Here is a 22,073-nt window from a genome sequence, read left to right on the forward strand (position 1 = left end):
TTTTCAAATATTCTGTTACGAAGTTTATCTCAATGCAACAGTTTTCTAATCTAGCCATGTCTTATAACTACTATCTATATTTAATATGATACTTTTTCTGAAAATGTTATTAAATGAATGGTGTTTCTGAAAATTGCAGGTGTTTTACAGAATTTAAAAAATACAAAATATATACAATCCACGGATACCATCGCCACTCATATTTTCAAAAAAAATTTTTGTCTAAGTTCATTGTAAGTCAGCAAACCTATCATTTCTTCATATTATCCCTTGTCATTCAACTTAATTCAAGAGTTTACCAAATTTATGAATGCTAGTATAACATAGCAGTTTAGCAGAGGAGAAAGTTAGCCAGGGCTCAAATCTTTAAAAGCCAAATGCTTAGGAGCTTGAGGGCCTTTGACATCCTTCCAAGCCTCCCATTTTCTCATTAGTATAGCAGGAATAATAGTGCAAGGATTCAAAGGGCTGTGATGGGAACAAAATAATATATGTAAATGTATTTGACACAAGGCCTTGCACATAATAAGCAATTAACTTTAGGTGTTTAGTATTAAAATAGACAATCATAATCAAACAAGGGAGTAAAGTACACAAAATAATTAGTAATACAATAATAATGATAACAATACCTAACACCTGTATACTAATCATATCCCAGGTAAGGTATTAAGTACTTTACATATAAAGCATATATTCAAATGTCTTCTATCAGAAGAAATATTTAGTGAATCTTTGCTAATTATATACAACACTCATGCATTTATCACTTAAAAACAATCACAACAGAAATTAAAAGAAAACACTACAAAAGTATCTAATAATCCACTACCATTAGGAAATAAAATGAACACAAAAAATAGTAACAAAAGTACGTGTTTACTTCTAGCATTTTTTTCAGCAAAGTACGCTTATGATAGTAATATGTGCTTACATAAATTATTTTTTTTAAAGATTTTATTTATTCATTTGAGAGAGAGGAAGACAGAGCACAAGCAGGGGGAGAGGCAGAGAGAGAAGCAGAAGCAGACTCCCTGTTGAGCTGGGAGCCCAACATGGGGCTCCATCCCAGGACCTGGAGATCATGACCTGAGCTGAAGGCAGATGCTTAACCAACTGAGCCACCCAGGCGCCATACACATATTCTAATTTCTGCTGTTAAATTATTCTCTGTTCAATGGTGAAATTAAATACAACATAACCTGGTGCTCTGTAAGTAGCAACTCTAAGTTTGAAACAATGTTTCAACTAATCATTGGTTAGATCATAGTTTCCTTAGTCTTCCTGTCATCCACCAGTATGTCTGCATTTCAAGCAGCTATATACTCGAATCGGATAACTCTTCCTCATTGTCACCTTTCACATAAACTTTTTCAAAAAACTACAATGTAGTCATCTACCCTCAATTTGGAAGGTACCTTAGAGGACAGCTAAACAAAGCTCTCATAAAAGCAATAATTACTGCCATGGGAAGACAGAATAAGAGGACGGTTGAGAGCATGGGCTTAGAGTCAGAAAGAACTAACTTTAATTATCAGTCTGCCAATTTGTAGCTATAGGACAATGGGCAACTTTCATAAACTCCCTTAGCCTCAGCTTTCTTATCTGTTAAAAGAAACTAGCACAGTGTCTGGCACTAAGTGCTCAATAAATACTGCTGCTATTGATAATTTTTTTTCCTGGCTGATGAACATCTAGCATAGATCTGCCAGCAGCAAACTATTTTATATGGTAATTCAGGCCTCTGCTAGCTAAGGTAATTCATGCCACTAATTGCCAAAAAAAAAAAATCTAAATAAATAAATAAATAAATCTTTCTTTATATTGAGCCCCGTCACCCTCACTACAACTTTCATCTCTGCTCTCTAGGTTACAGAGAGTGATCTTAGTAACACTTCTACTAGACAGCCCTTCAAATACCTGAAGATAAAGTCAAGTAAAGTATTAGTCACATTTCACACAAAGCACTTTCCCTCCCAGGTAAACATTAATCATTTCCTTACTATTAGTCATATAACTTGATTTCTAGATCATTCTTCACCCAAGGTACTTTACAAATACACCTTTTCCTGAGCCGTTTTTAAAAAAGACATCATAAACCAAAACTGATCATATATTTCAAATATAATTTGATCAGGGCAGATCACAAGAGAGTACACCAGTATCTTGAATTAGATGTTAAACTTTTCTGAGCATAGCCTAAGTCGATAACAACATCACACTGTTGGTTCAAACTGAATGTGCAGCCAAGTAAAAACATTTAGTTTTAGGTTTTTTCCACATGAATTCCTAATAGTCCAAGATTCCTATATCCTGTATTTTTTACAGTTCGTAAGCCCAGAATTCAAATAGATTGCTTATAAGGTTCAAATTCTTCCTGTTTCTTCTTTTTAGTCTTTTGAGAGCTTTCTAAATCCAGAGTTAGGTATCTGTTTTATCAGTAAACACTATCAATGTTGAATCTGTCCTGAATCCAAGTTCAATAACTGTACCTGTATGCAAATGATTGATTAAAAATACTGAGGACCGGGACAGCTGGGTGGCTCTGTCAGTTAGGTGTCTGCCTTAGGCTCAGGTCATGATCCCAGAGTCCTGGGATTGAATCTCCAGTGGGGCTCCTTGCTCAGCGGGGAGTCTGCTTCTCCCTCTGCCTGCCACTCCCCTTGTTTGTGCTCTGTCTCTCTGACAAGTAAATAAATAAAATCTTTAAAAAAATAAAGTAATGAGGACAGGGCAAAAAATAAAAATAATAGAGAATAAGAAAAGAATTTAAAAAAAAGAAAGAACTGACCCCAAATTGTCACTGAACCAATATTTAGGGTAAAGTTTTTCAACAACCTATTAATTCCACCGAACTATATTAACTACTGACATTTTTCCATCTTATTTAATTTCAATACTTCCCTAATATTGTAGCCACTAGGCACATGACCTATTTATACTCTAAATAATTATAAATTTAAAATATAATTTTTCTGTCATACTAGCCACACTACAAGAGATCAACAAACACAAGTGGCTAGTGGGTATTATGTTGGAGAACAAACAGAATATTTCATTTCAAAACAGAATATGCAATCAGTGGCCTGGAAGATATTTTGATTCTACTGTAAAATGGTCTGCTGAGAGCTAGATAGCATATATTTGCATAGCATAATTTATCTGTCTAGTTGTATCATAATGACTACCAAATTAGATTTTATTTAAGTGCACAGTTTTACATTAGTTTATTTTTTGTGTGTTGCATATTCTACAGGTTTTGACAAATGCATAATGACTATGATGAATGTTTTTACCATTAATAGTATTATACAGGATAAATTCACTGCCCAGGGCTTCCTCACTTCATCCCTTCCCCTCTTCCCAACCCCTGGCAACTACTGATCTTCGGACTATATTCAGAGTTTCACTTTTTCCAGCATGTCACACAGTTACAATCATATAATATGTAGCCTTTTCAGAATGACATCTTTCACTTGGCATTATTCATTTTCTTCCACATTTTTTTCACAGCTTGATGGCTCATTTCCTTTTATCACTAAATAATTTCCCATTACATGGTTATAACCCAGTTTATTCATCCATTCCTTTCCACATTTTGGTAATTATGTCTTCATTTTTTTATTTCATTAATTTGTACCCTTTTCATTTTTCATTATTTTTATCTTTTCAAATTTTCCATAACAAACATATAATACTTAATCAAAGAAGTGATTTTTAAATAATACAAATATCTTATTTTTATCTTTATCTTATTTTTAAATAACAAAAACCAGATTCTGATTTATCAATTTTTTTTCACTTTTTGTCTGCCAAAGACACAAAGCATCACTCACTTAACTAATAAATAAAATAGGTTTATTTACCATATTTGGAATGAACACCAGAAAATATACAAATAAAATCTCTTATCAAGTGTCAAATTAGCTGATAACTAAGAATATGACAACCAGTGATAAGACAAATTATTTCTTCTACCAAATTGTATTTTTCAGATAAAAATCTTTTAAAAATCAAACACAATTTGACCACATGGGAATCATGATGACATACACTATTTTCTAAAAAATCTTACCACTGAAAAATTATTATAGTATGTTTTAATTATTACTATTTCATGGCAGCAATAAATGTTTTCACAACTTACTCATATAGATTCATAAGCAAACTCCTTACTCTAACATATAACTACAACTAGCTGAGAAGGAAGGAAAGGCAATAAGTACAGGGTGTCCATTATAGTCTTCCTAAGCAGAAGAGACATAGTACTCTTAACTAGTTAAGAAAAAGAATAGCAGCTTATACACAGAAATTAAAAATGTGTTTGAGCATCTAAATAGCCAGATTTATAAAATGGAGCAAGCGGGTGAGAGATTACTCTTCAAGTAAGTTTATTTCTTTGTGTATCAAAAAAAAGAACATTTTTTTTTGTAGAAAGCAATACATGTGATTGCTCATATACACAGTTAATATTTGCATGAGAATTATTTATTATATTTCATACAGACTCGTAATATGCAAGCAATGTTTAGCCTCTTTCCTTATTGGTACAGACAATAAAAAGCATAGCATTTATTAGGGGTCTTTTCTATTTGGGGGATTTGCAAGGCACTAAATTCTCTACACAGAAGTTCAATCCCTAAGGACAGCATATCACACATCACATTTTCCTAGTTAACAACTGATATATAAAATGCATAAACAACAAAGCTATTGACCTGTTATATGAGTACAACAAAGTACTCATATAAAACTGGAGACAGCTAAAAAAAAAAAAAAAAAAAAAAAAACTGGAGACAGCTAAAAAATACCAAAATAAAGCAAATATAAATAAGGCTTGATAATATTATAAGCAACAAGTTCCTGGTTTTGGCTTTTTTTTTTTTCCAGAATCATCAAAATATTTATATATAGTTGTTATTCTTATTAAATCAACATAACTATCATGATTAATTTTCTATTACCTTGAGCAAATTTGAGATTTAAATGTTAACTCTAAATAGAAATAACAGTTGAGGGGCGCCTGGGTGGCTCAGTGGGTTAAGCCGCTGCCTTCGGCTCAGGTCATGATCTCAGGGTCCTGGGATTGAGTCCCGCATCGGGCTCTCTGCTCAGCAGGGAGCCGGTTTCCTCCTCTCTCTCTCTGCCTGCCTCTCTGCCTACTTGTGATCTCTCTCTGTCAAATAAATAAATAAAATCTTTAAAAAAAAAAAAAAGAAATAACAGTTGAATAGGTGTTTATATCACTGATTAAGACAATACAATTGGTATGTACCTTCTATATGCTGAATTTAGTTACTCTACTATTTTCTTTTTTTTTTTTTAAAGATTTTGTTTATTTATTTGACAGAGATCACAAGTAGGCAGAGAAGCAGGCAGAGAGAGAGAGGAGGAAGCAGGCGCCTGCTGAGCAGAGAGCCTGATGCGGGGCTCGATCCCAGGACCCTGGGATCACGACCTGAGCCGAAGGCAGAGGCTTTAACCCACTGAGCCACCCAGGCGTCCCTACTCTACTATTTTCAGTTTTTACAATATTCACAAATAGCTAAACCCTTAGTTTGCCACAATAAAAAAAATGATGATCCTATAAGAATAACAAGTCATTTCTCCTTTTAAAAAAATACAAACACTAAAAGAGATTTTACTATTAAACTTCTTAAAATTATTTTGAAAATAATCCCTTCCCCTTTATGCTTAAGATAGGAAGAAGACTGCCTTCTGAAAAAAAGACAACTATTAGCAATTAAGATGAAAAAGAAACGGTGACACAAAATTCATGCTTTAAAGTATCTCTTCTGGGTGAATAGAAAGAGAAAACCTAAAAGACACATTTCAAACTTAAAAACAACAAAAATATCTCCCTGGACCAAACATTGAGCAAAAAAGGCAAAGCACTGTGTAGACATGAAGAGATAAGCTGGGCTCCAGTTCTGGACAGCATGGTCTGAAGGTCTGGCTCCCGGGGAGCCTCTCACCTAGATGAGAAATGTCCCATGCCACATGGAAACAAGGCTTAGCTGAAGCTAGGTCAAGGGAATTGGGCTGTGCTGTTCATGAAAAGTGATGAAAGAACTACTATAAAAATGACACTTGGGGCCACAACTACTACAAGAATCTAATACAGCGCATAGGGGAGATGCAGCGGGGAGAAGTTACAAATTCTGCATAAGAATTAAAATTCCAAAACATATGAACAAATCATTTTTTTGTTTTAAGATTTTATTGGAGACAGAGAAAATGAGCAGTGGAGAGGGACAGAGGGAGAAACAAAGAGAGAACGGGAAGCAGTCTCCCCACTGAGCAGGAAGCCCAATGCATGGTTCCATCCCAGGATCTGGAGATCGTGACCTGAGCTCAAAGCAGATGCTTAATCCACTGAACCACCCAGAAGCCCCACATGTGAAGAAATCTTATCCTAAAAAATGATAATTAACAAAATCAACAGTGGAACCTGAGGTCACTCCAGAAGAAGGTAATATGGAACAAGGACACAAAGACTTAAAATAATACTATCAAAGAGATCAACAGAGCAGCTGCTTAACTTAAGATAATTTATGAAACAAAAGAGGTATATACTGAAATGTTCTATTCTTTTTGCTCAATTTTTCTGTAAACTTAAAACTCGTCTCTAAAAAGTCCATTAATTTTTTTTAAAAGATGATATATGATTCAAGAAAAAAAAGAATTATAACCCTATTTTTAATACTTGCAAAGCTGAATTATCCTACCTGTAGTTTAAACAAAAACTACCTTATAAAATGCCTTATATATAAAAAGATGCTTCATAAATCCTTGTGAAGAAAATGAGTAAGTAATAAAAAGATCAATATGAAGTCATTTTCTATCAGCACAAGTCATCAGGTTATGAAATATACATCTCTTGGATATTCATTGGGATCTCTTATTTTTCAAATACAATAAAATGTCCTTAAGGTCACCTTATATTTTTAGAGTATTCCAAATGTTATCATGATTATTGTTGATAGCATAAGAAAACAAGTAAAGAAACCCATCTCCACTGTGATACAAATAGATCTGTTATACCTGGGTGTAACTAGAAGGCCATTGGGCTTTATCCCAATCCTTACGTATCTAAAGGTTGGAAAACTGCCACAAGCCTTATTATTTAAAACTAATACATGCTATATTAATATGAGCCAAAGCATATGTGTGTGTGGGGGGGGGATAAACAGAAGAGCAACAAAACCAAAAGTAGTTCTCTGAAAATAAAACAAACATTCCTCTATCACTAAAGAGAAAATAGAGAAAAGGAAGAAAGGAGCAATCCAACTAAAATCTGTTAACATCTTTTTTTTTAAATAAGAGAACATTATAAATACTTCTAGAGCAAAAAGCTTGAGTACTCAGATTAAATGGCTAATCTCATTAAAAGTATAATTTTCAAACTTGACTTAACTAATAAAAAATTTGAATAAGCCAGCAACTGTTGTAAAATCTGAATTGGTAATTAAAGTCTACCTTCCAAAAAGACACCAGACCAGACGTTGTATCAAACTTTCATGAAAGACATAATCATTTTCTTATAGAAACATTTTTGAAAAAGGAGAAAGAAAGAAAGCTTCTGAAGTTTATTTTATGAAGGTGTAATAACCTTAGCCATTAAAACAGGATAATTTCAAATACTCTACTTGGGCTGGGATTCTAAGCATACAAGAGGATCAAAAAACCATATAATGCACCAGTACCCAATGAATAAAGCTTCAAGAAAAAAAGGAGGCATTCAGTTCCCGTGAATTAAAGCAAATACATGTATTTTCTTTTTTAATTATACAGAGATATACATTGTAAAAATTAAAGCTGTATCTACACCTCCACTGTGTATACTAAACAGCATATGTCATACATTATAGTAAACACTGTATCTAAAGAAAAACAATGTTCAATTTAGAGAACGTATTCTTTTGAGATAAGAAGCTATTTTAGATTTGCATGTCAAATGAAAAAGATATGCATATTGAAAACTAAGAATAATGAAGTGTAATAAAAGAAAATGTTAAAAGCTAAGTAAATGAAAATAGCTTTGAATTAACAGTCCATGTGGAACTGAGTATAAGAATAATTACATAAAGCACAGTATATTAATAACATTGTAAATTATTCTTATTTGGTTTGTGGCATAAAAGATTATTAAATATTCATACCCCCCAAAACAAAGTCTTAAATACATAAGAAAATGACCATGAAAATTAGGATACCATTTATTCAGAATTATTTTTCTCTCAAGAAAAATGTGTTATGCAAATTGTTGCTGTACTACAGAAAATTAGATAAATTATATTTTCAGAATAACTAATGTTCATTATTTACAGGTACTTAATCTAACACAAAGCTAAAACCAAGGTCACTTACAACTTAATTAAAACTACTTGGAATGTGAACCTATTCATTCTTCACATGCTATAATTAATTAGATGTATTTAAGTAAGGTTACAGCTAGATACCACTGTATAATTAAAAGCTTGCTTTATATTTTCATGGCAAATTGATAGTTTCCTTGATTCTTAGAAAATACGTTGATTTTAACTGCCTTGGAGTAAATAAATTTAGTCCTTACATGTATGTGTATAAATATGTGTACATGTATGTGTAAAGCTGAACACAATTAATGTATTAAAGATTTAAATGAATGCTCAGAGCAATTTCTAAATCTAATAATCATTTGTTTACAAATTGACAATTGAAACACCTAAAATGTTTTTAGTAATTTCACATATCAAAACAAGAAATTTATCCTTTATTTTACTAATAAAATGCGTTTATCTTAATTCTTTAACATATCAATATATTACAGATATCTCTCAGCATATAAATGCATGTGCTCTCCCAAATTAGTCATATTATTATTCATTATGTCAAACACAATTTTCTTTCCCATTCTCCTTATAAACATATATGTGTGTGTGTGTGTGTGTGTGTATACACACACACACATAGGTACACATACATACATGTATGGACATTCTAAGAGAAACCAAAGAAACAAGGTAATGAGAGTCGGTTAGTTAAACTTTGTTGGATTTCCTTTTTGTTCCCCAAAACCTAAGAGTATTTGATAAACAGTAGAAAATGAATGAATGAATGAATGAATGAGTAAACAGCCAAACAGAAAAATAAGAGAAAAAAAGTATGAAATTTGGCAAAACGCCCTACTCTTTGAATAACCATTCCAGTGAAGAGCAAAATGGTTTGAAATCCATTACTGCCACAGACTAGTAACAGATTAATAACAGCAAGTGTTTAAGTCTTCATTGTGAGTTTAAGCTATAGTTTTATTAAGAGGTGGAGATGGAGTTTTGTCCAACAGATGGACACTCATTTACCTACAACAAATGGTTCTGGGAAACCTGGATGAATCAATCAGGTGAGCATCCTATTCTTGATTGCGGCTCAGGTCATGATCTCAGGATCATGAGAACAAGCCCCATATCCCCACCCTTGCTCTCAGGCCCTGTGCTCAATGGAGATTCTGCTTCTCTGCCTCTTCTCCCACAGTTGTAAACTCGCTCTCTCAAATAAATAATCTTTTTAAAAAATGGATTTTATCATCACGTATGACATCTCTGTTTTCTTATACGAGTAAAATATGCTTAAAACCTAAATGTGACCAAAAAATAAAGCAGGAAATAGTGACTGGTTAAAATATATTTTTGTTAAACAAATGTAGCTACTAAACCAGATTTTCCTATCCAGAATTAACAGTACTCCTGATTACAAGTACATCAATTTATATTTGTTTTATCACGTCCTTTCAACCTATCATTTTAATAACTGGAGCCATAAAAAGAGGAACAAAGGCAACACACAATCAAGGTAAATACAAAATATAGCTAAAGCTTTCTATTACAGGTTATAAAACTTGAGACCAATTATAACAGGTGAAATATTTCACCTATTTTGACCTTTCTTAAATTTCACATTTAGCTATAAGTAGAACAAATGATTCTTCATTTTCCTCATGAAAACTTCATTGCTTATCAAGTAAATGTAGAAATGAACAACCTAGAATGGTAAGCAATGTGGAAGTGACAAGAGTCTTGGGAAAAAATGGCTCTACCACTTTAGAGTATGCCATATGGACATATTCAGTTATGTATCCATTAATAAAATACAGAGAAAAGAGACATCTGATCCAAATAACATTCTATTTAAAACCTGTGAGACTAAAAGGGAAGAAAGTTCAAAAAACATGGTATATTCAATCATGTCTTGGGGATTGCCTTTCTAAGCAATCTAACGCCAAAAGAAGATTCCTATGTAAAAAGATGAAAGATTTGCCAACTTGAAATACTTAAAAACATGTGCAAAAATTTTTTAATCTCATTATAAATCATATAAATAAAAAACAAATTCATCAAATGAAAAACAAGCAAACAGTAAATGGCCTACAAATAAATGAAAAAAAAAGTTAGCCTCAGTTGTTAAAAAAAAATGTAATTAAACAATGAGATACCATTTCCTCTGTTTTAAACAGGCAAGGATTTCAAGCATAGTCACTGCTATCTCTGAGAAATAATGAAGAAAATCACAAGTGCCAGAGAAAGGCAAAATTCCCCAATTTTGAAAAAGAAAACAGAAGAGATACAATGATAGATTGTGAAAACTACTTAACTATAAGCTTAGAATTAATACATAGCAATGTAACAACAACAAAAAGAATAGGATTTGCTAAATAAAGTCATGAAAAAATAGTCTTAGTTAATTTTCCTATGAGATTATTAGGTTAATTGTTCTTAAACTGACAAGGTAACTCACAGTTTAATATCCTTAAAGACAAGATGATGAAAAGCATTGTATATGTCCATATTGGTAGATCTACGGACCACTGAATAACTGTATCAAAATTGTTTTGATAATGGATTAAAAGGCAACACAGAAGAAAACTGAGTTTTACACTTAAACAAAATGGTAAGGGAGCGAAAACGTAACTACCACCATATGCATAAAATATCCTCATGTAAAAGAGCAGATGCTTAAACTTTGTTGCCTCACTGTAGAAATACAGGACTAAATAGCAGATTTAACAGAAATAGTATCAGTTCAACAAACAAGTTCTTTTTTTTTTTTAAGATTTTATTTATTTATTTGACAGACAGAGATCACAAGTAGGCAGAGAAGCAGGCAGAGAGAGAGGAGGAAGCAGGCTCCCCGCAGAACAAAGAGCCCGATGTGGGGCTCCATCTCAGGACCCTGGGATCATGACCTCAGCCAAAGGCAGAGGCTTTAACCACTGAGCCACCCAGGCGCCCCTCAACAAACAAGTTTTAAGAGAACTATTCAAGAAAGGAATGGGAAATCTTCTATTTATTTTTTAAGATTTTTATTTTTATTTATTTATTTGACAGACAGATCTCAAGTAGTCAGAGAGGTAGGCAGAGAAAGAGAGGAGGAAGCAGGCTCCCTGCCAAGCGTAGAGCCCAATGCGGGGCTCGATCCCAGGACCCTAAGACTATAACCCGAGCCGAAGGCAGAGGCTTTAACCCACTGAGCCACCTACATCCCAGGAATGGGATATCTTCTAAAAAACAAACAAACAAACAAAAAAACTCTCTTCATTACAATAAGTAGACCTCATTATAGGGGCACCACCATTTTGACAGAATGCTAGACCCACAAATACTAGATTGGGTGGAGAAATTCTATGACTGCAAAGATTCTCTACATCTTTTTTTTTTTTTTTAAAGATTTTATTTATTTGACAGACAGAGATCACAAGTAGGCAGAGAGGCAGGCAGAGAGAGAGGGGGGAAGCAGGCTCACCGCTGAGCAGAGAGCCTGATGCAGGGCTCGATCCCAGGACCCTGAGATCATGACCTGAGCCGAAGGCAGAGGCTTAACCCTCTGAGCCACCCAGGCGCCCCTATTCTCTACATCTTAAAAGTGTAATTTTACCCAGTGGCAGCTCTCCATTCAGATTTGGTTGTAAATAAGTCTCTTCTGATCATTGATGGAAAAACTCTAGAAAAGGCAACACACATTTGATCCTCACAGCTGAAGGGACACTATTTTAATTCTAACCTGGCTGATGTCAGTGTCTTTGTATTATTCAACACTGCTAAATCTACCAAAAAGAATATACAACATCAAATAGATGAAAAATCTTTTCATAAAACATTAATGGTATCATTCAGCATAATAATATTTTAAATACCCTATTCTAGATACCAAAATCATCATTATATCCTCCTTGTCAGACTGCATTATATACATTAAATCAGTGGTTTTCAAAGTGTGGTCTGGAATCTCTAAGATCCTTTTAAGAGGTCTGTGAGGTCAAAATTATTATTAAAAATAAATAACATTATTATTTAATATAATAAATTTAATATTAGTATATTTTATTTAATTAAAATATTATTTGCCTCATTCACTCACATCCTCCCATGAGTGGAAAGTCAGTTGAGTTTTGCAGAGGTATAATGCAAGATATCAGAATTGACTAAATGCAGAAGCACATATGGGAACCTAGTTGTCTTCTATTAAGCTAGATGTTTAAATAATTTGAAAAAAGATATACAATGCCATTCTTCCAACTGTATTTTGTTATTTTAGGAAAGTTATTTTTAATAAAAATATTCCTTATATTAATATAACAAATGAAGTATATTAGTATCAACAGTTTAGAATTATCCTAAAATACTAAATCATTTAATGTATTAAATTTTTTTGTTTTAATTTCTAATACAATATCAATAGAACATACTGATAAACAACATAAAGAAAAGTTCTAGGAGGTCCTCAGTAATTCTTAAGAGTGTAAATGAGTTTTGAGAACAAAATGTTCAAGAACCACCAAATTAAACCATGCTAATTATTCTATATCAAAATTTCACAAGAATGTTGGAATCCTTTATAATGCAAATAAGTACTAAAAAAAAATACAGTCTTCCCTCAGAAGACAATCTAACCAAATAATTCGTACTTCTTAGGATCAGACACATGTCTGGAACAGGGTTAAATTCAGAAGTGAACTTGAATGAGTCAAGTAACACCATCTGCAAAGCGTCAAGAGATAATGCTAATAGCAAATGTCAAATCACAAATGCTATAAAGAATAAGCCCCATATACACAAAAGCAAACTATGATCATATCAATACAACTCAAAATTCACTTTTTCTAAGAACTGATTATACAATAACTCTATCAATATTTGTATCAGTATTAAAAACTCTCCAATAGCATTTAATATTGAAAGAATACCAAGAGATAACGTAGACTCCAATACATCTTCAATAGATCTCCAATATTCTCAAGTGTCTTTCTATTAACAGCTTTTCTATTTTAACAAAGACTGTGAAAATCAGAACCACTTCAAAAATTAAATTCAAAAGATTTTCTTTAGGATTAGTGAGACTTAAAAAGCAAACAGAAAAAGTGGTGAAAAATAACAATTCTCTGAATTAAGACTTAGCCTTTAACATCATTTTATTACTTGAAACATATATATATAAGGCATAGATAAAATGTTATATACTGATCTATAATAGAGTATATACTCTAATAAAACTTTGATATGTATAAATATATGATGCTCATTAGCATGGAAGGCAAGAAAGGAACATTTGAAAGCCTACCGTCTGTGAAACATTATGCTAAATACTTCATATATATTATCTCACAAGTCCCAACAGCAAAATTCCTACGCAGATATTTTACAAATATGGAGCTGATGTTTATAAAGGCTTAGTAGTTTGCCCGTGGTCAATCATAGGTAAGCAAACAGAATTTGGCCTGGCTTTGTAAGAAAAGAATTTCCTTCCAACCACCTTGCTAGTCAGTGCTCTTCTCTTCAAAAAGAATCTAATGGTATACTGGATAGAACAATAGGCCTAAGTTCAGAAGAAAGTCCCAGAATTTCAACCAGTCTCGCTTATATCACTTTAGGAAACCCATGTGTCTCAGTTTTGTTTTGTTTCTATCTTTATACAGAGGATTCTATCTGTACCATGCAGGACTATAAAGAAACTGGTTATGTTGAGGAAGACAGCCTGGTCCAGGTCCACACATAACAGGCACTGAAAACACAGTACATACTTCCTGTTACTAATCTAAGTCGATTTTCAAAGTTCATTACATGATCCCAGGAGGACTAAACTGACTGCTACAATTCTGGTTATGGAACACCAGCAACAGGAAGATGTCTGTACTAATCATGACAGGTCTTGGTTAAGAAAATAATATGGAATGTTCAAATCTTACTTGCTTCTGATGGCTAAAATGCTCTAATGCTAAGAAATATTTTTTAAAGTAAATATACCTCAAGAGCATAAAGAACCTTAAAGAATCTCTACTCCAATCAAATTCTAAGGATTAATCATAATGCGTGTAGCCTTAACAGAAAGAGGACTAGAAATGAGAGGTGAAAAGAAGCCCTTAGAGTTGTTAGGTAGGGCAGGTAAAGATGAGGGTATTGGGAAACCTAAGAAGTGGGCTGTTGTATTAGTTAAATAGCCACTAAAACATAAAAGTACTTCAAGTATAACTAATTCTCTGCAGAAATACTGAAACTCATCCTTAATAAGTTTTCATCCTTTCTCTTATTTCAGCCAACTCAGTATTTCAATTTCAGTATTTGGAACTCTCTAAAAGGGCAAAACATGGTTTCTAATGCAATTGTGAATTAGAGTAAACACCAAAGATTCCTCAATATATTTAAAATGCTTTATGTTTCAAAGCACCAAATACAGCATGATGTACAGATTTACTCTTTTGGCAAAGAAAGTACACCACAGTGGAGTCAGAATGTCTGAATTTAAATCCGGGATTCACTACTTATTCTGTAACCTTCGGGAAATTTCCCAACATTTCTATAAAATAGCTTTAACTCCTAGTAAGCAATAATACATAAAGCCACCAGAGTAGTTCCTTAAATAAGTACCAGCAAAGCAGAGGTACCAAAAAATAAGAAAAACACTTTTAAAGAATCTGATATTTGAAAAAGACTTCAACTTAACTACAATGGTACAAATGAAAGTTTATAAGAATTTCTTATATTTGCTTTATTATGATTTTTTTAATAACTTATGGGAGGGGAGGTGAAGTGCCTCAGAATGTAACCTTTTCAGTGCTTAAAAGTTTCTAACAGCTTTTAATCCAACACTGCTTACCTCAAAGTATTGCTTTTAAAGATTAAAGGAGGTAACGTACGCATACCACTTAACATAATGCTTAAGTCAAACAGCAGACAAGCAAAAGCTGCCTTACTGTTATGACTACTGTGATTAGGATTACTTCTCTCCACACATTTCAGACTAGAAACTCTCTCTTGCACTACCTTTGTGGTAAATGTCATCATATGCACACACTTTTTATTCTCATGCTTCCAATACTACTTCAACAATAATACAAAGGTCTTTGGGGGGGAAAAAAGCCCTTTAAATAGCCAGTCCTTAGCTTTATCATCAGTCATTAGGTCAAGAAACTAAATGCAGAATTGGGAAATCCTGTGTTGAGGAAAAAAAAAATGCCTTCATCATAGACATAGCTTTTGACATACTCCTCTTACATTATATGTAAAGATCTATTTCTATGGTTCTGCTAAATTTCTGGAGCAACAGCACATAGTGTGTTTATTTAAATATTACTACTCCAGAGTCAACTAAAACCTCAAAAAGAAATGGAAATTAATCATGCTATCACATATACTGATAACTCTTTTAATTACACCCTTTCCAGACTTAAAAGTGAAGAATGTCAGAGTCAAAAAATGACACATAAGGTATAGCACACCTTAAAGTGAAAATAACATGGTGAAGATTAACTGTAATGAAACATTTTCTATTCAAGAATTACTTCAAAATTATAAGGAAAATTTGCTGTAAAACTATAATTGCTCAGAAAGGAGTCAAATATATAAAGTATGATACATATACTGTAAAATTTTTAAGAACTATCTTAATAATTATTTAATTTATTCACAGTTAGAAAAACCAAAACACTAGATGAATCATTTAAAACTCCATTACTCAAGCCACTGGTAGATTGTGAAATATTCACTTACATGTTAAACTGTCCATTAAACACCGGTTGAAAAATGACTGAACCAGACCATACAGGGTGTATGGATAGGTTTTAGAGTGGCTCACAGTACAACTTAACAAGGTATACAAAGCCTTACTTCCTCTGACCCTTCTGTCTGCCCATCCCTGTCTCTCAGCCACATGCCTTTTATGCCTGGCACCCTCACTGTACAGACTACAGCTCTTTAAAAACACCGCATTCTTGCTCACATTTAAAATAGGTTCCCTACCTTTCTGGTCCACTTGAAGACATTAAATCTTGTCATATTTTAAGACGTGGCTCAAGATTAACCTCCTCTATGAATACTTTTCCTACCACAGTAACCCCCAACACATCTATTAGTTCTTTTACGCCCCATTTTGTTTCTATATACAGTTAACCTGGGAACAACACAGGTTTGAACTGTGTGGATCCACTTCTATATGGGTTTTTTCTCAATAAACACAGTACATGACTGGGGCGCCTAGGTGGCTCAGTGGGTTAAAGCCTCTGCCTTCGGCTCAGGTCGTGATCCCAGGGTCCTGGGATCGAGCCCCACATCGGGCTCTCTGCTCCGCAGGGAGCCTGCTTCCTCCTCTCTCTCTGCCTGCCTCTCTGCCTACTTGTGATCTCTGTCTGTCAAGTAAATAAATAAAATCTTTAAAAAAAAAATATTTAAAACACAGTACATGACTATAAATTTATTTTCTCTTACTTATGATTTTCTTAACATTTTCTTTTCTCTAGCTTACTTTATTGTAAGAAGATAGTATACAATACATACACAAAATATCTGCTAATCAACATTATCAATAAGTCTTCCAATCAACAGTAGGCTATTAGTAGTTAAGTTCTGGGGGGTGAGTCTAAAGCTATAGATGGGACTTCTGCCTGTGCAAGGGGCAGAAGTGCACTGGCCCCAATGCGTCTAATACCTGTGTTAAGGGTCAACTGTAGTATCATAATGCCTATGGTATTTGAGTACAATTATTTAATGCTATGCCTCCTCCTAATGTACAATGAATTCCCTCAGAGTAAGGCTGCTACCTTACGCATCCTTCTATGTCCAGTAACTAGTCCGTCACACATAATAACCATACAATAAATATAGAATGAATGGATGGATGCATGAATTAAGTCTGACCTTGTACTAAGCTAGATTATGATTACTGAGCTAGATTACGAAAAACATGAGAACTTCAGTTTAAGAACTAAAAAACAGTCTCTGTCCAACAATCAGATTCAGTTACTACTTAAAAACTGTGGCAAGGAAGTAAATACAAACTTCACTGCTGATATTCAGAACTGAAGGAATAGTTTTACGGCTAACTCAGAAAATAAAATTTCCATTAGTTATATGTTTATAAGTTTCAGTCTACTAAAATCATAACAAGAAAACTATGTATTCAATTATGATAAAGAAGTATCAGTAGAAATTTCTTTATAAATCCCAATTTTTAAAACATTATTATTTACAGAATATTAGAGCAAAACCATTTACAAATGTGGAACGTATCTTGATATAAATTGCAAAGAAGTCAAGAGAAATGAAACTGATCACAGAATTAAAAATACAGTAACTTACTTCCAAACTAAAGCTAATCGGCCTAATACCTAACATTACCATGGGGTCAGACCTCCTCTGTTTAGCTAATTTCCTAAATTGATTTTTCTCTGAAAAAAAACCCTAATATTACCTGTATTCCTGATACTTGATGTGATTTAAAATAATAATAACAATAAATAATACAGCTACCATGTAATGAGCATTTACTAAGTGCTACTTATCATTTCACATTATTGACAGATCATTTAAGTCTTATAATAATTCTATTACCTTTGTTTTCATAGCCCTGTGAGAGCTATTCAATTACCTAGAGCCTTACTACCAAGACTTTGGTAGAGAAAGGAAGGAGTGTCTGATTTTAAAACCTACACCTACTCTGCAACAGTATATCACTTCTGTTAATCCTTCATTAAATACGTTACTCACCTAATTTATCCAGTATTAATATTGGGTTGACATTACATTAAATTTATAACAAGAAAGGAAAACAATGCCAGTACTAAGAGCAAAACTAAAAACTTTAAGATAAACTTTTCAGGTAACTGTAAGAGTAATTCATCATTTTAAATAACATTAAGTAAACTGTGGCACAGAAAGGAATTAAAATTTTATTTTCCTTTATGTGATATAAAAAACTTATAAAGACAGTTTTTTACTAAGTAATATAAATTAGTCCAGTTACTTCCAGATCAGTCTTTTTTTCAAAGTTTGTTCTTTCAAACATACAAACTAGTGAAAAAATATTTTTCTAAATCAGTGGGTCACTCAATATATGGAAAAAATTTCTCATACTTTGAAATTTATTGCATTTTATCAAATAACTCTTAGAAATACAAAACACTTATTAGCACAGTAATCATATGATTCATTTAAACCTATACACATTTTGAAGAAGAAACCCTACAATTATTATAATAACAACAGATTTAACCAGGACTTTCCCAATAACCAGGACATATGGATGTTCTCTAAGTCTTCGCTTATTCATTGTGCTCACAGTCCTCCTACAACTACTTACTAGAAAGACACACATGCATACTATATAAACCATTTGGCTACTTATTTTACATCAGCATAATATTAAATTATCTTTGATAACTATGCATGTTTAAAAAGGTTATTAAAATAACTCACATTACTCATATATTCATACTAATATAAAACTTCAATAATTTCCACTATACCTCATTCTGAAGTTCATCACCACTTTTAACGGAAGCAAGCATATCATATAAAGTACAGCAAAGATCTTCTATTCTTGTTGCTTCAGCCATCTCATTTAGAGTTGCATTTAAGTACTTCTCAACTTCACACCACAAAAAGGAATCATTTGTTTTTTCCACAGGTTTAAGCTCTGGGGTGGAATGCTCCTGAAAATGTTCATTCAGAAACTTCTTATAATCAAGGCTTATAGTTTTCTGGGGTTCACCATTTATTGGCAGTTCATCAAAGTGGTCCAAATCATGCATGTCAAATGAAAATGCTAAATTTTTACCAAATAAAACTCTATCATCTTCTTCTTCTGTCATCTGGATAAGAGCAGTGAGATTGTCTTGATGAAAACGAGAAGTAATTCGATTAGTAGCATTACAAGCTGCAGTGGCAGATGACGACGGAAAGGGACCAAACATCTGTTTGATAGCCTTTGTCTCCTTGTGACCAACACAGTCCTTCAAGTGAAATGTCTTGAAGAGAAATGCAGCTGCACTTTCAATTGCTTCTTTCCCAGTACCTATTCCAACTATTCGAAAATGAAAAAAACAGTATTAGCCCAAGTAAATCACTGTTCAAGTTACCCTCTTCAAAAAAAAAAAAAAACTACTACAAATATACTTCTGGGTAATTCCAGCAGTGAAAATATACTGATAAAGACAACCAATTTAGGAACAGAAAAAATCCCTTTATGTCTATTCCCAAATTCCCATAGAACCATATTAGGTCAATAAATCATTATCAGTAATCATTCTCTACCTAGAAAGGAGAAACTACCTAGTAACAACTCTTTACCTATTTCTAAAAACAGTTTGAGCTGTTAGCTAAAACTTACTTAAAAGTGGTTTTTAAAAGCTAATTTAAAAGGCTAATCAAATAAAGTGTAAAAAATATATCTGAATTACAGACTTGGAGCTAGAAGAAAAACCCAGGAGATGTCTAACTTCCTTTCCAATTTGTACTGTGAATCTGAAATGGCAAGAAATAGATTTATATAGTTTTTATTCAAAAACATTTAATACCATCAAGGATGGACATAAACAGAATCTTGTCAAAGAAACTTAGTTATATTATAAAACATTTAAAAGAATCTGCAGTTTAAAAGATGTAAATTTCTTACTGAAGTAAGAGGAGGAACTAAAGGAGCAGCCACTAATTTCTTTAAAACATTAATTTCTCATTGCTGATTTTCTCAAATAAAAGAAAGAACTATCTTTGTGTCATAGAACTCAAAGAATGGCCTTAGGAAAAAAAAAAAAAGAAGAATTTTAATCTTCAGAAGGTCCCAAAGGCAATGTGACTAACTTTTTTTTTTTTTAAAGATTTTATTTATTTATTTGACAGAGAGAAATCACAAGTAGATGGAGAGGTAGGCAGAGAGAGAGAGAGAGGGAAGCAGGCTCCCTGCTGAGCAGAGAGCCCGATGCTGGACTCGATCCCAGGGCCCTGAGATCATGACCTGAGCCGAAAGCAGCGGCCCAACCCACTGAGCCACCCAGGCGCCCAACAATGTGACTAACTTTAAAGTTAGTAAGACAACTAATGCTAGTATCATCCTGAAACCATGGCTGCAATCATAGAATTGATCACACGTCTTGAGTGGCTTAGTACAGCCTGATAGTCAATCCAAACTCCTATACTTTGTTTTCACGTCACCCTTGGAGCTACCCCATCCTTTTATTCCAGCCTTACTGACCATTATCCATTTTTTTTTTAATTTATTTGTCAGAGACAAAGGGAGAGAGAGTGGGCGAGCACAGGTAGACAGAGAGGCAGGCAGAGGCAGAGGGAGAAGCAGGCTCCCTGCCGAGCAAGGAGCCTGATGCGGGACTCGATCCCAGGACCCTGGGATCATGACCTGAGCCGAAGGCAGATGCTTAACCAACTGAGCCACCCAGGCGTCCCCCATTATCCATTTTTAACTCTAGCCAACAAGGATTTCTTAACATCTAAAAACTAGGTCCTGTCCACGCTATGCCTATTTCTATGCAACCTTCCCCAAAGTCTCTGATTGTCCAAATTTTACCCATGTTTCAGAATCTAGCTTAATTGCCTCTTTCAGGCGAGTATAATATTGTGTAAAACGTTGTACTCCCTCACTGTTCCTCGCCCAAAAGAAGTGCCTCAATAGAAATATGTAAAATTAACCTAAACCCAGGCCTCAATGACACCAGACTAGCAGTTTTACACTATCTGACACTGCCTCTGTAATTTTTTATCTGATGTTTATACATGTGTGTAAGAGACTAACAATTTATATGAGTGAAAATAATTTTACAATGACTATTATTTCTAATATCCTCAAGTATGAAGTCTACTTGCATGATTATAAAGAATTTATAAAACAGTATGGGACTTACATTCTTTTATTATTTAGGAAAATACATGACAAAAAACTTATATAAATTAAGTAACCCTTTAATTGAATAACATTTATGTGCACTTTACTTAGTTTATACACAACAGAGAATTTGGTTTTCAATAATTTAGGAATTGTGATAATTTTACAAGTAATTCAATAAGGTTGGGATACTGAGGTCTTTAAAAAAATGGAACTTACATTTTCAAACTCACATCTAACACTGTAAACATATATTCTTTTGTAAACATATTTTATACCTTCGGATTTTCCTTAAACAGCTTACTAAGAACTTCTCAATCAAACTATCTCAATTTTTCCTAACAAAATTATCTTTTTTATCTTACAGATGCTAAAATGGAGAATCAGAGACGAATAACTTGGAAGACATCAAACAGCTAGTTATCAAATGAGATTCAAAGCAGATTTCTAACTCCTAAACAAAGTGCTTCTACTAAACCACACTGATCTCCTATAAATTCCCAGAAAGTAGATTTATCTCAAAGTCTCATGTACTAAATAAATAATAAATCACTTTAGGAAATAAAGTACTAATTGTGAGAACAGTCTTAATTTCTTACTGAAAGTGAAATTAACTTAAGTACCGTTATTACATCACTGGTAAGTATGTTATAACCATACACTGCATTCACTAATACAATGAATGGAACCAAACATCTTGCCCGAAAATAATCTCCATAGTAGTGGAAAAGAAGTTATGAGTCTACCTTTGAAGAAAAATAACTACAAACTCTTGGAAACATACACAAAGGTCAAAAACATTTTTTCAGTGTTTCAAATTTTTAAATGAGTATTGACATATCTATTTGCAACCCCCCCAAAAAACAAACAAAAAACCCTCAAAAAACAAAAACTGAAGTCTTTTGAAAATTATTTAAACTAAGTTAGATAATGGT

At 33.2% G+C, this 22,073-nt stretch overlaps 1 protein-coding gene across 2 annotated transcripts in view; it reads right to left on the bottom strand.

Moving 5' to 3' along the window:
* The window catches only part of ASCC3 (activating signal cointegrator 1 complex subunit 3), a 336,070-nt gene that overhangs the window by 282,275 nt on the left and 31,722 nt on the right, over nt 1-22,073 (bottom strand). For both annotated transcript variants that reach the window (XM_045084262.1, XM_004767092.3), the window contains exon 4: nt 18,770-19,326. In XM_045084262.1, coding sequence (XP_044940197.1) covers nt 18,770-19,326 — 557 coding nt within the window. The remainder of the gene's footprint in view (nt 1-18,769; nt 19,327-22,073) is intronic.

Source organism: Mustela putorius, unplaced genomic scaffold (assembly GCF_011764305.1).
Source record: "Mustela putorius furo isolate JIRA1106 unplaced genomic scaffold, ASM1176430v1.1 tig00000759_pilon_pilon_pilon, whole genome shotgun sequence".
In the NCBI taxonomy this organism is placed as follows: domain Eukaryota; kingdom Metazoa; phylum Chordata; class Mammalia; order Carnivora; family Mustelidae; genus Mustela; species Mustela putorius.